Genomic DNA, 13,980 nt, shown 5'->3' with positions numbered 1-13,980 from the left:
ATAATTAGCTGTATACCTTCCTCTGTGAGGATCTGGCATCGTCTGCACTAAAAAAGTAGAACCAACAGATGGGTTTGATATGTGTAAGTCCTATAATTTACTAATGGAAAACAATATTTAGACCACTTATCCATACAATTTATAATAGCTAATCCTAACTAACCTGCTTTTTATGATTTTCTCCAGCTCTGTCAGCTGATCCCTGAGGGCTGGAAGCACTTTGGCATCTTCTGAAACAGCCACGAAAAACTCCTGTAAAACACAACAACCTTTGAGAGCAAACAAGACTTCAAATGAGATAAAGTCACACCAATTTGAATATTCGGCCAGCACATATTGACACACCTTCGGGAAACTGAAATACAGAAATTTATTTTTTTTTAAAGTTGGTTTTTTATGGCAATCCAAGATAGAAGAATCTCTAAGAATTTGACTACTGAGACATCATAATTGACCCATTAATCCAAATCTCCTAAATATGTGTCTTTCTGAGGCCTTTTTAAAAAAAAAGTTAGTTAGTTTTTGCTGTTTTTCATAGACATGTTGAAATGGAAACCATTCTGTTTGGATGGAAATATCCACTAACCAGATATTTTTTTAAATCTAAATCTTAGCTTATCTGTGACATTTCCAGAGGTGATTACAATCAGCTGCTTTTGTTATGACTGTTTTAGAGGCTCACTGACCTCGAGGAAGACCATGTCCTGCTGCTGCAGGTGTTCTCCATGCACAGCAGCCCATTTCATCACCAGACGGATCACCCGGCGCTTGTTGTTGAGCGTGTAGTCCAGCTTCTCCATCTCTGAGCCCTGTGAGGCCTGGGCGTGGTAGCTGCACTGTCGTTAAAGACCAACTAAACTACAGCAAAAACCACATTTCACTGGGAAGAAGACTTTTCTTTAATGTAGGCAAAAGGATATTGGTCGCTCAGCACAGGACATAGCCGACTGTTCGGGATGAAGACACAGTGCGTGAGCACAAAATCATCTAAGGCCGAATCTGAGACAAATAACAGCGAAGATCCGGTTAATGGCACATCAAAGACACCTTCAAACACATGGCCGGGTCGGTCCCCTCTGCAGGGAAAGTGAAAACCATATGTATCGCCACACATAATGGTAATTAGATCAGCTCTGCGATGTGGAGCTAATTATAGATGGGAACAAACGGGTCATCGCAGCGGAGACCACAGAGGACAGATCAGAGAGATAAAACACACGGCATATCTGAAAACTGCTGGGCGAATTTGTATTCAGCCTCTTTACTCTGATACCCCCTAAACAAAACCCAGAGATTCAAAGCTTAGGTGGGGAAAATCAATACATGTCAATTAATTATGCATCCCTACAAAGGCCACAGGAGGGTGGAGGAAGGCGCTCCGCCCAGACCGAAACACAACATTACGCAATAAAAGAAATGCATAGGACAAGAAGATAGTCTTTTCTCCACTGTTCATTATAATTTGAGGTTGCAATATTATAAAATGTGAAAAAAGCCAAGGCAGTGCGGCTGAGAACTCTTCACAGTAAATGATAGATATCATTAAATAATATATGGTAATAACGCGACTCTCTTGTGTTTGACACGATGGGCAGCACCTGACTCGGTGAACTGGGAATCCGACCGCATCATTTCGAGAAGGTGCTCCAAAATCTTCTCCGGCGTCCCGGACATGATGTTGTATCTGAAGCAACACGACACAACAAAAACACACACACAAACCCTTCATTAATCAAGATACACAGACTCTTAATGCGTAGTGGCACCACTGTGGCCCCTCAGCTGATTTCTCTTCCTTCGGTGTGTGCCTGTGATTGGCTCATTTGAAAACAATCCTATTTACAATCAGTGCTCCTGAAGATGAAGAAGAGGAGAAGATAAGAGCCACAAAATAATCCTAGCAAATAAAAAAAAAAAAAAAAACTTGGAGCATCTCCCCCCACATGCAGGGGAACGAACACAAACCTCCCTTGGTTGTTTTTATTACTTGATAACAGCGTGACAAGAGGGAAGGGCGCCACGAAAGCAGGGACGTGTCTTCCCTTCTCGCGGGGCAGTCTTGACACTCTTGTGTGTCAAGAGTGGAGTTGATTAGAGGGCAACCCTGAACAAGTAATTGTGGCTTGCCAAGCCTCCTTTTCCCCCCAGGAGCCAGGCCATCATTACCATTAATGTGTCTCTGTGTATCTCAGCCACCGTGGGGCAGTGACAGATGCCTCTATTAGGAGGAAACACTTGCTGGCAGCAGAGCATCTGATGCAGCTTTACTTCACACTCACTCTTAGGATCAGACTGAGACAAATGACTCTGCTTTGTGACAATTATCTATCTATCTATCTATCTATCTATCTATCTATCTATCTATCTATCTATCTATCTATCTATCTATCTATCTATCTATCTATCTATCTATCTATCTATCTATCTATCTATCTATCTATCTATCTATCTATCTATCTATCTATCTATCGGTCACAAGCCTTAGCTGCTTCCAGTTTGAATGTCATGAGAAGTTTGTTAATGATTTGTCATCTGATTTACTTTGAGTGCGAGTGATGCAGCATTGTTACAGCACTTAAACAGCTGCTACAGATTCTTTTTACTGTATGTTTCCAGTCTATGGCTGTAAACCGTCACTGCTGAGATGAAGCTGCTTTTATGTCGCAATGGAGTTGGATTGAAACAACTCAGAGCTGAGTTATGGTAGGAATATTTGATTTGTGTTTGTATGACTAAGGATTAATATGGTGAAAGTAAATTGAGTTTTTGTGAGGGTTTCAGATGGCAGGGAGCGACATTAAGCCAACACAAAATTTCTCTTAAGACAACTATCATGATGCATAATCATCCCAAACATCGTTGGTGAATGAGTTTAGCGTACAATAATACAGGCCATGCAATGCTGGTGAAGTGTAGCGCACTTGAACGCTACACATAAATTGTTCTCCTTAAATCCCTGTGATGGGTGTCCAACATCCATCTCTGAACTGTTTAATTACTTGTGGTGAGCTGCAGAGGATCCCTGGACAGAGTTTCGGCTGCTGCTGAGGCTCTTCTCCAACACCAGAACATCTTGGCCGTGCTCCTTCAGACGCACTGTGTTGGCCTCCACATCCTTTGTAGTAAATACAAGCAGACAAAGTGAATACATGGGATCTATGTTAATTAAAAAAAGGAAAGGTTGAAAATGTTTTAGAAAGTCTTTGAAAAGCTGCATTTATTGGTTTTTGCAGACTTTGATGTTGGTGATTTGACTCTCAGAAAGCCACTCTGTCAGGTGAGACAGTCCTTAAAACACATCTTATTCTTTATTCTTTTTTGTAAAAAAAACTAATAACAGGATATGTGGTTTCCCATAAGATGATTTACTTTAAAAGTTGGTATTTAACTCCAAACAATCAGCTATAGCCTCATTTCAGAAGGCAAACTTTTGACTGCGTTGCTATGTAATTTCCAGCAGAGGGCGATAGTGTTTTTTCTGATGTTTGCAGAGCATCACCAGACGCTGACCTTAAACTCACCCTTAAAATCCTGTTGAAGTCCTCCTTGTCCACTCTCAGGAAATGACAGTCGTCCTCTCGAAGGACAATGGAGGCAGCTCTGGGGGCGTCATTGACCAGCGCCAGCTTCCCAAAGTCGTCTCCTTCGTGGAGCGTGCAGACAACACCCTGCGCAAAGCAGCACACTCATCAGTAACTAACAGTCCAACAAAAGTAAGAATCAGAGGATCTTTATGAGGTGAATAATCACCTACTTTTCCATAGATGACAACATTCACCGAGCCTTTTAATATAATGTACCAGGATGTGCCCTCTTCTCCTTGGTGGAACACTGGGCGAAAAAGAAAAAAACATTTTGGGATTTGCCATATTTATCATCAGATGGTTTCTAAATAATCTAAATATACTCACACACTGTTCCTGCCCTTTCATGGGATTCAAAGATGAGAACTCCTGCTAGTTCCCTCTTTACCTGTCCAATGCAGGAAAGAATGATTAAAAGAGGGGAGAGACCTATTCTAACCCGAATTCAAGTGTTTCCTTGAGTTCAGGTTATGGAGCAATAAATTTTACTACAGCTAAAAGTAAACGCTGTAGCACGTAAAGTGTTTTGAAGTGACTAACACAGCAGTGACACTAATTTATTATTTAATTTTTGGCACATGTGGTCAAATAGTCACACATTTTGCCATATTACAACCACTAATTTCAGTGTGTTTTATTGGGATTCCCTTGGAGAGACTGACAATAGATTTTTTAGGACACAGAAAACTGTTAGTAACTCACAGTGGTGGACAGGTGAGATAAGGCCTTTATATGGAGCAGTTCTTCATAAATTATCTCCAAGTCATCTGGTGTTCTTTCAGACGGCCTAAAAAAAATAGGAAACAGGCTAAAGAAACCAAAAGCTGTCTGAAAGATCTCACTTTTCTGTGGTGAGTGCTGCGTCAGAGCCCTACGGTTTCCTCAGGATCATCCTCATAAGAGCATCTGGCCCAATCTGCGACAGGAAGAGCAGAGTGTCTTGCAGCTCCTCCTGGCTCTTCCTTCTTTCCTCCTCACTGGGTATCAAAGCGTCCTCCTGCTCGTCGTCCAGGAAGCGGTAGAAAAGGTATTTGTCCTGGAAGACCGTCTCTCCATCCACTGCATCACAGCGCAGATAGTCAGACTAGCATTTAAAAAAAAAAAAAGTTTCTGTGATTGTCTCGCATGCCGAGGCAGACGTCGTGGAGGTTCTAACCGTGGTTGAGGACACCTTCCTCCAGCAGCACCTGCCACATGCCCACAGCCTGAATGCGGGAATGGACGCAGGAGCTCTGCAGCATCTGCCAGTCCACCAACTCTGTCCCCACGCAGCACTGCCTGGAGAAAACAAAAGTCTCCATAAGAACTTAGAGGAAGATGAGAAATGATGTAATATTTTAATCACTTTGGTAACACTTTAGTTGAAGGGGTGTGCATAAGACTGACATAGTACTGTCATAAACCTGGTATAACACCTGCTATGAACGTGAAGGAGTTTTCATGAATGGTTATGACTGTTCGACAAATAATGACACTTCTAATGCAAAGCTGACACTTTCAATGGACTTTTACTGCAAGTTTTAGTGCAACAAAAAGTGCATTAAAAGTGTAATTATTTACCAAATAATGCAAAGTTAGTCATCTTTATGCCCTTTTATGAAATATTGCATATTAAAAATGTTATAATTTACTGAATGACACTTTATGACAAAGACGTTTTTACGTTCGTAACAGTTTCTCTTGATTCTTTTTATCTGATTGTCTGTGTTGTTCATGTCAGTGGGATTTGTTGGTATTTCCTACAGTCGCTGGGCAAGAGGCGGATCCTGGACAGACCTCCAATCTATCTTAGAGACAACACACAACCCTCTGCTTCATTATGCTCTAGTTTAATATGAATGAGGAGCTGTTTGTAACCAAGCCTCTCACTGTCAAAGTCTGGTCACTGAAAATAAACTCCTGATAAAATAAAAACAAAAACAAAACTGAAAATGTGGAATGATGCATGGCAACTTATTGGTGAGAAAAGGAATGTGGTGGTCACTCTGGCCACAAATATCACAGAAAAAAAAGTTAAAAGAAGAAATTTCTTCTCAACCAAAAAAAAAAAAAAAAACAATTTTTATTTTGGAAGCAGTTACTTTAATAAGATTATTTAAAATAGTTGTAAATAATTATTACACAATTACAACGAATCTTCATTTAAACTATTTAGACCTATTGTTTCTAAGGTATGAGTCTAAAAAAAGCTTCCCTGTGTTTATTCAAGGGAAGGAACAAACCAAAGCAGAGGGAAGAGGAGACAATACAGTTCATGCCACAAATAGGACAGAAAATTCAAATAGGAAGTCAACAGCCAGACCGTCAAGACAAGTCAGCCATCAGGATCATGATTTCATTCATTGTGTGTTTTTTTTTTCTTTCCCTTCATCGCCGAGGTGAGCTGTAGGCAGACTGGAATCACAACCGAGTGCTTTTCTCAATAGTTTGGTTTCTGTTTGGTTTCCAAGTTACTGCTCTCAGACAACATTTTTCCTGACCTCCTCCCCCTCACTGAATAAATTGGCATATAAATTCTCATTTTCTGAACTAAAGGAAATGTCGCTATCCCTACTTCTGTACTGATGTCTGAGTCTAGCTTTCAAGCTTGGCATTGTCAGGGTTCAACGGCTTTCATCTATTTTCTCAGCTCAAATCTGCTTTTTTCTTTTAGATTCTAATAATGGAAGAAGATAAATTGCATATATACTACAACTCTGAGCACAGTTAACAGGGAATAGCTGTAAAGTTGTACTCTTCATGGCCTTTAATCAGAATCCCAGAGTTACAAAATGGCAACTAACCTGTACGTTTTGAGATGATACTTTCTGTCTCGGATCATGTGAGGCGCTCTGGAAAGGATGGCATGGCGGAGAATCTTCCCCGCTTGCAGAATCTTCTCAGAGGGAACCTGTTATTGTAATAACATTAATATTTTACAACTGAGTTCTGAGTCCTCTGAGATGAGGACTGAAGTTTCTACCTGAGTTGGACGTTTAGTATGAAGTTTGGCCGGACTTTCAGGAAAGGACTTCTGCAAAATGAAATAAAACAGAAAAAGTTTTTTCAACTGACTTGGAGGAGAAATTATGGCTTCTGGAAAAAATACATAAAGACATAAAGAGTGAGAAGCCATTGTATGCTCAGGAGCCCTTAGTCTACCACGGCTCCTGAGCCATTGTATGCTCAAGAGCCTTCAGCCTTGTACTTTCTGTATAGTCAGGTTTTTATGAATCTTGAATAAAGTATTTTCTTGTTGCAGTTGGACGCATAATATATTTTTCCATCATTTTGTCCCTTGCTGCGACCAAAGGGGCTGCAAAAGTCTGACATTCAAAAAGCTTTGGGAATGGCCCAGAAATCATTGCGACTCAGTCATGTATGCAGCTGATTTTGGACATCATGTTTTAATTACATCAGTGAGGAAATTTACTCAGACTATTTTTTCCTGCTAGGCAAAAAAGCACATTTGCTTAATTGCAACAAGAAAGTAACCATACACTTATCTGCTTTTTTTTTTTTATATAAAAGTCAACAACTCTGTGTTGTGACTAAACTTCATGTCTGAACAAAGCAGGCACCATAAATCTGTTGCAGTGCCACACTATCAAGCAGGAAATGAGCACTGGGGAAAGGTGGGACAGGAACTATTCAGGATGGAGACAAAACCTCCAGTCACCTTGTTTATTTTGGGGCTAAGCTTAAAACAGCTTTCTCATTCTTTATTCCCATCCAAGCATAGAGAAGTGAGTAAAATACTAAAATATGTCAAGGAAAGCAGTTCACAGCTTGTCTGCTTTCTCTAAGAGACAAGGTAAAAAAAAGGATGCATCATGTCAATATCTTAAGCTCTTTTGATTTGCCTTTGCATGATTTAAAATCTAAACGCAGCACTCTTCAAATTGATTGGCACAACTGATGAGAAACATCTCAACAGAACCTTGAAATCATATTTTAGTCTAGTAGAATAATCTCATCCTGAAATGGCTTTTTTATTATTATTATTAGTTCCTGGCACTGTGCTTAAATAAAAGATAATTTTACCTTTATGAGAGGTGATTAAAAGTGATGTAGGTACAGCAATATGAAGACATTGAGATATTGTGTCATTCTACAATAAGAAATACCTTATTTGGATGTTTGGACACTGAGGCAAATGAATTGCTGCTCATGTTCTCCTTTTCTGGCATTCCTATTGGAAAAGAGAGAACACAATAAAATAACAAAATTGAATTTTTTTTTAGGAAAAACAAACAAACCACAGGCAACACTTAATTGATTCAAAACCTTATTTGACAAACAAGACAAGTAAAGAAAGAAGTTCTGTTTAAATGTTGCGAGTTATGAGGAGAGTTGTCAAACCTCTTGCTCATTAAGTTTTCCACAATCCAGGCGACATTGGGGGATTAATTACTGTGGTTTGATCACGTCATCATTTCAGCTTTGCGAGACCAAATCAAAACAAATAATTTATTTGGTTTTAGCACTTCACTGTAGTGAATAATTAAAAATGCCAGTCTCCGCTGCTGTAAGTGTTAAAACCAGGCTGTGCTACATGCATGACTGGAATAAATCAAGCATGGCCGAATTTAAAAGCACCTTGCTGTTAGCGCCCATATTGTGTAAAAGAGCAGGACTTGAATGGCAAGCTGTTAAAACATGCTTTATTTATGTGATGCAGCTACAAATCCATTCAGCTGCTTTGAACAAGAGAGAGTACAGCACTTTCCACCCTGCGACTCCCGTTAGACATCTGTCACAATGTAAGCAATCATAAAACATAAGTTGTAAATCCCACAGGAACTGGACTGCAAGCTACAAAAGCAGAGAGAGTATTTCTTTTGCATGATTGGAAACAAGATGACAGGCTTCCATAAAACCTCAACTTGAGGAGATGAATCTATTATAAAGCAACCATTTATCTGTTATGTTTGACGAATATTGAGCAGTATCTAGTTCGCCCGCCACCAGTAAACCAGCAGTTTCTGGATTTTCTTCCCGCACACTGCTGCTCATCATTTTTATGATGCGTGACATAAAATCTGGTTACAACAGCTCTCAGAGCCAATATCGAGTTAACTTGCAGCAGAAAACTGTGTTTCAGATTTTATCAAAGCATCAGAGGATCGAGTGGGGGATTGGGGTCACGGAGTCAGAAATAACACTGGATTGTTTTCTGCTAATTCTCAGTTTAGCTGGCTTTTAGGAAACAAAAACCCCATTCAGTATAATATTCTTCATACTCTTCATCTATAATAGTTTTAGTTGACTTTAATCTTTTTAATTTAAGTCTCAAATGTGGGCTTAATCTCCATTAAGTCATAATCTAAGTGTAAAACAACCATTAATACTGTAAGAACTTAAACAATAGAGAAAATGCCATTAAAAAAAGAGCATCTCTGAAATACTCACTGTCAGACGCACTGCTCTCCATGACGCCATAGGGTGGAGCAAGAAGTCCAGCCATGCAGTGGTGAAATTTCTGAAAAACAAAGCTTTAATTTGAACAATAATCAATTTAAAGTCAAATCAATAATTTACTTTAAATTAGCATTCTTTATACGTAATTTTTAAGTAAAGTTCTATACAGCATTGGAAATACTGAAATAGAACTGGAACCAGATCTATAAAGTACACACACTAATATTAAATCATTTTATTCCTGTTTCTAGTAAGCTACGATTTTAAAACCATATTGCCACGTTAAAATATTTAGTCTGATTCGGGGTTATAAAGCAGCTAAGGCTAGCCAGCAGCACGATCTGGTGTTTATCGGCTACTTGAGCCCAAATAACATGCTCTGTTATGTCTGAACATAACAGAGCATCCAGAACCAACTCATCCAGAACCAAGTCAACAATATGCCAGTGCACTATTGCAATAGTAAAAAACTTAACTTGGAGCGAACAAAAGAAACACTGATACACTCAGTAATGTATGAGCTGCACTCTGTGTCTCTGCTGCAGCAGTTCAAGTGTGCACTCAGTTTGTGGGTGTGGAAATTAGATAATTTAGGGTTCTAGCCCTGAGAGGCACATCTACACAGAGCTGGAGTTTAATGTAAAAATCATTAAGCCTGTTTACCAGGTTTGGCCATAAACCAGAGTAAGCTGCTTCCTGGTTCTGCTGATGGCTCTTGAATGCAACTTAAGAGACCACCAGAATGATTACTGTACCCCCTGTGGGAAGCATAAATCTGGGTACAGGATTTCAGAACAGTCCATTTGGTGAGTGTCAGTAAATTCCTCTGTGGACTACAAATATTAAAAGTAGTTTTACGATTCAACCTACAATGCCAAACAGGAAGGCAATGAGATTTAAGCATAAAGACAGAAAAATCTGTCTTTATGCTGTTTTTTGCTCCTTAGACTGTATGCCACACTTGGTTATTTCACAACCAACTTTTGTGGATCTGTCTGCTACCTTTTGTTCTGATTTTTCATTCCCACTGTGTTATCTAGAGTAAACAAATGCTTGCCTGATTTTTACTGGTTAAATGTGCAATGTCATTTCCTCAGTGCTAAGCTACTGTGTTGAGTTAAAAGAGAACATGGTACATGCAGGATGTCACATGAATGGCATGTTTTCCTTTTTCGTTAAGTGGTGTGTGTGCTTTGCTTTCCCTTCTCTTTTCCTAATGTGGTAAATTGAAAATCAATGGGATATGTCAGCTAACACGTAGGGGGCAAAAGACATGCGAATGGCCAGCAACACGCCTCCAACCCCCGGACATCACCCGACTCAAAGCCAAACTGGTTTCTTGAACATGACAATGAGTTCACTATGGAATCTCTGAAAGTGCAGCTGACAAATCTGCAGGATTCTTGTGATGTTATCATGTCAATATGAAGCGAAAACTGTCAGGGAAAGTTGAATCTATACCATGAAAGATTTGGGAAGTTTTAAAGGTAAAAGTGCCCCATAAGTGTAAGTATCTTTTGTTTGCAGAGTCAGAAATAATATGAAGTAAAACCAGAAAGGTAATCTATTGATCTGGGGTGTAACCAACTCGTCTTGTTTCCGAATACAGAGCACTCAGCTGCAATCTCTTTTGTTGTGTGTATTTTTTTCCTGTTGCCTAAAGAAAATATCCTGCCTCTCCGCTTCTCATTAGTGTATTCTCTGGTGAAAGAGACCGTCCTCCATCAAGCAGCCCAACATGCAAAAGAAAAAGGAAATCACTCTCTCTGTCCCTGCATGTTTCCTTGGAGGTTAAGAGTGTTTTTGCAACTTTATCCCTGTTGGTGTTAACGTACAAGTAGGACTCAATGCCTACAGAGAGGACAGCATTATATAAAACTATTATTCACTGTTTAAAGTGAAATTTAAAACCTCTCTTGTATTTGTGGGAGTATTTACCAGTTTTATTCCAGATCAGATATAGTGAGATTATAAAGCAACTTCTGTCTCACAACCCCGCAGTGCCCAGTGGCAACATAGATATTACATAATGAACGCAATGAATAATCGTTCTGCACCACTGCGTTCATGCAAATGTCATGTTTTTGTTTACAATGCTGATGCAACAGAAGGTCAACTCACATGCAGCCAAAGAGCCAAAAGCAAATCATGCTTTATATAGACTAAATTGTTATTAATAAATTCAAAGATATTTCAATATTTATCAAGACTGTGACTGGATATGTGAGTATAATGTGAAATCCTGGATATTTATAAGCCAATTTTCTCCTGTCTAATACAATATAAGCAGTCACTTTGCAAATTATTCTTATTTCTTTTCACAAAGAAAACATATCTGATTTCATGTAGGACTTTTGGGTGTGGAAAAACTTCAATTTATTTCTGATGGCAGGGAAAAAATATATTCAAAATAATTCACACGAATTCAAACAAGCCTCTATATATTTTGAAGAAAGATCATTTTAAATGGTCGTGCCTAATTTCAATACAAAACAGTGAAGGATTTAAATTCAAGCTATGCAACAAAGTCTCATAAGACCAGACTATACATCAATTGAAAGCATTGCTGGTTGTCAGGTAGTGTTGAACATTCAGGTATATGAATCTGTATTAGTCCAGCCAAAAAAAACTAATGTTTTTCCAAGTTGGTTTATCACTTCAACCAAATTTGCAAAGTGGTATTTCTAATGATGGTATTTAATATTTTAAATACCATGGTAATGGTATTTCTTGATGATTGGGTTAAATGGCACAAAGTGGTTATGTGCTGCAGAAACTACACTGCAGGTTAATCAAAAACAGATTGAGAGCCTCTTAGCAGCACGCTAATAATCTTTACCTTTCTATCTGATGGTCAGTAGAGACTGAAGGAAAATATAAACATAATTTCTTTGCTCCCCCTGAAGGAAATGTCCTGAGAGGTCATGCTTATAATTCAATTCTGCTGGCTGAAGTCAGTAAATCGCTTTAGAAAGCCATAAGGGAACCAAAACCAAATAAGCTGGTAACTGTTTCTTTAAATTACTCGTTCTTAAAAAAAGAGAGTTATGTCATTGTCAAGTAAGTTTTATGAAATATGTGCCTTAGGGTGGTTTTGAACAGATGCAAACAATAGATTTAATTACTGAAATCTAATCAATGCAGATTCACTGAAGCCTTCAGAGTCAATTCAGCCGTCATATCAATCTTTGTTGACAATTAAAGGATTAGGATTAACTAGAAGCACTTAAACTCAGGAGCATATGAACAAATGAACCAAGCCTCTTTGAGCCCTCAAAGCTGCTCTCCCAGAGAGACAGGCTCCAGGGTGCAGAGTTGATTTAAAGAAGGATTAAATCCGCTGTCAGGTGTTAAGAAAAACACTTAAGAAAGACAGTTTCCAAATTTCGTGCAACACAACAATTCAATTGCAATTAGTTACAGGTCGGTAAAGAAGTACCAGTGTCCATGCAAATTGTTTTCTGTTCTTACTGTTATTACATTTAAACGTTTCAGAGCGTTAAACTAATTTAATCTCAAACAAATTTAACCTGCGTATGATTCAAAAATAGGTTTTCATGACACCGTGTATTAAAAAAAACCACGCTATTCAAACCAGCCTGTAACCTCTTTGATTGTTAAATCAGAAATTAGCTGTCATTACCCAATGTTTTTGGAAAACACAGTTCATTCATATCAGCCACACCCAGATCAAATTATTACAAGACCTGCAGAATCAAGAAAACAAAAGCTGTCTGTTCACTTCAACATCAGACAAGCATCAAAGAAGAACAATCGTTTTTTAATAAGCATGAATGTTTTGAATGAAACACCTCAAAAGAGAACAACAGCGAACACTGAATCCCTACCTCCGGTAGACCACCAGCACAGCTTGGTGTCGTGGGAAGTAAGAAAAGTAGCAGTGTTAAACATCAAAGTTTGTGGGATTGGTTATTAAATTTTACTGACATTTGTCATCTGGGAACCAATCAGGTGGATCCTAGAGTCATTGTCATTCAGCAGTTTTCAACACTGATGCTTGTATGACTGAGCTTTAAAGCATTATTTAAAATAAAGGGATAGTCTGAAAAAGAAGAAGCAATAGTTCTCTGCTACTTACAAGGATAGTATTGTGCTTTAAAAGCCTCAGTCATGGATCTGCCCACATTTCCCCCAAAAAGTCAGCTTCCCGCTCACGTGTGAACAGTCCTTAAAATATTTACAAGTCTATAAAGCAACGTCTGTTGCATCTGCAATTTGGTTTACACTGTCACTTTATAGCCCTATACCTGACAGAAAAGTCCTTAGTAAGGGGAAAACGTAATGGTAAACACTCTTTATGATCTCTTAGATGTTCCAGCCCATCAGCTGTATTGACAAATGGACGATCGATAGTTTTAAGGCACAAACATGTCCTACTGAGAGACACGGGCAGCGGTTCTGCACACTCCATCCACTGAAGAATTAGTGCTCCTTCTTGTGAAAAGAATGGATTAGATTGACAAAATATCATGCTGTCTGTTAGGTAATTCTGCATGGTTACATTTTTATTCAGTGCGCGGTCGGTTAGCGCATGTTTAAATCAGAGTTGCTGTCAAAAAATATTGTTTTTCTTAGAACTGATTCAATGAGGGCGACTGGACAATATCATACAATTAGTCTATAAATACTTGCATGAGGATAAATTTAATCAATTTCCTTATTTTCAGTAGAATTACCTAAGAAGTCCCACCAATATATTTTTTCTGAAGGTCTTAGGCTTTTTTTTAAAGCTTATTCTTACTTTCACAGTCAAGACCTCACTGGACTAAATGTTTGAAGTTCAAATAGGTTAAATCTTCTTCAAAGTGCTGAGTAACTCTGTTCTCACCATATCTACATGTCATAGATCAGTGTGTGATTTGTGCTATTTTCAGTCATAATAAATGTGGGGTGTCCCAATTTTAAATATTGTAAAAAAAAATATATATATATATATATATATATATATATATATATATATATATATATATATATA

General features: G+C 38.5%; 1 protein-coding gene across 6 annotated transcripts in view; it reads right to left on the bottom strand.

Annotated features, from left to right (window-relative positions):
• Positions 1-13,980, bottom strand: part of rapgef4a (Rap guanine nucleotide exchange factor 4a) — a 33,952-nt gene that overhangs the window by 6,881 nt on the left and 13,091 nt on the right. For all 6 annotated transcript variants that reach the window (XM_017303776.2, XM_017303775.2, XM_008399179.3 and 3 more), the window contains 16 exons: positions 8,976-9,045; positions 7,691-7,755; positions 6,547-6,597; positions 6,368-6,474; positions 4,741-4,862; positions 4,460-4,643; positions 4,287-4,371; positions 3,912-3,972; positions 3,755-3,831; positions 3,522-3,668; positions 3,000-3,115; positions 1,599-1,684; positions 921-999; positions 687-831; positions 164-252; positions 17-47 (listed from right to left, as the gene is read on the bottom strand). In XM_017303776.2, the coding sequence (XP_017159265.2) occupies positions 17-47; positions 164-252; positions 687-831; positions 921-999; positions 1,599-1,684; positions 3,000-3,115; positions 3,522-3,668; positions 3,755-3,831; positions 3,912-3,972; positions 4,287-4,371; positions 4,460-4,643; positions 4,741-4,862; positions 6,368-6,474; positions 6,547-6,597; positions 7,691-7,755; positions 8,976-9,045 (1,515 nt within the window). The remainder of the gene's footprint in view (positions 1-16; positions 48-163; positions 253-686; positions 832-920; positions 1,000-1,598; positions 1,685-2,999; positions 3,116-3,521; positions 3,669-3,754; positions 3,832-3,911; positions 3,973-4,286; positions 4,372-4,459; positions 4,644-4,740; positions 4,863-6,367; positions 6,475-6,546; positions 6,598-7,690; positions 7,756-8,975; positions 9,046-13,980) is intronic.

The sequence above is a fragment of the Poecilia reticulata genome, chromosome 2 (genome assembly GCF_904066995.2).
Source record: "Poecilia reticulata chromosome 2, P_reticulata-male-v2, whole genome shotgun sequence".
Taxonomy (NCBI): domain Eukaryota; kingdom Metazoa; phylum Chordata; class Actinopteri; order Cyprinodontiformes; family Poeciliidae; genus Poecilia; species Poecilia reticulata.
The sequence above is the reverse complement of the archived record's forward strand: the minus strand, read 5'-3'. Positions and strand labels throughout refer to the sequence as shown.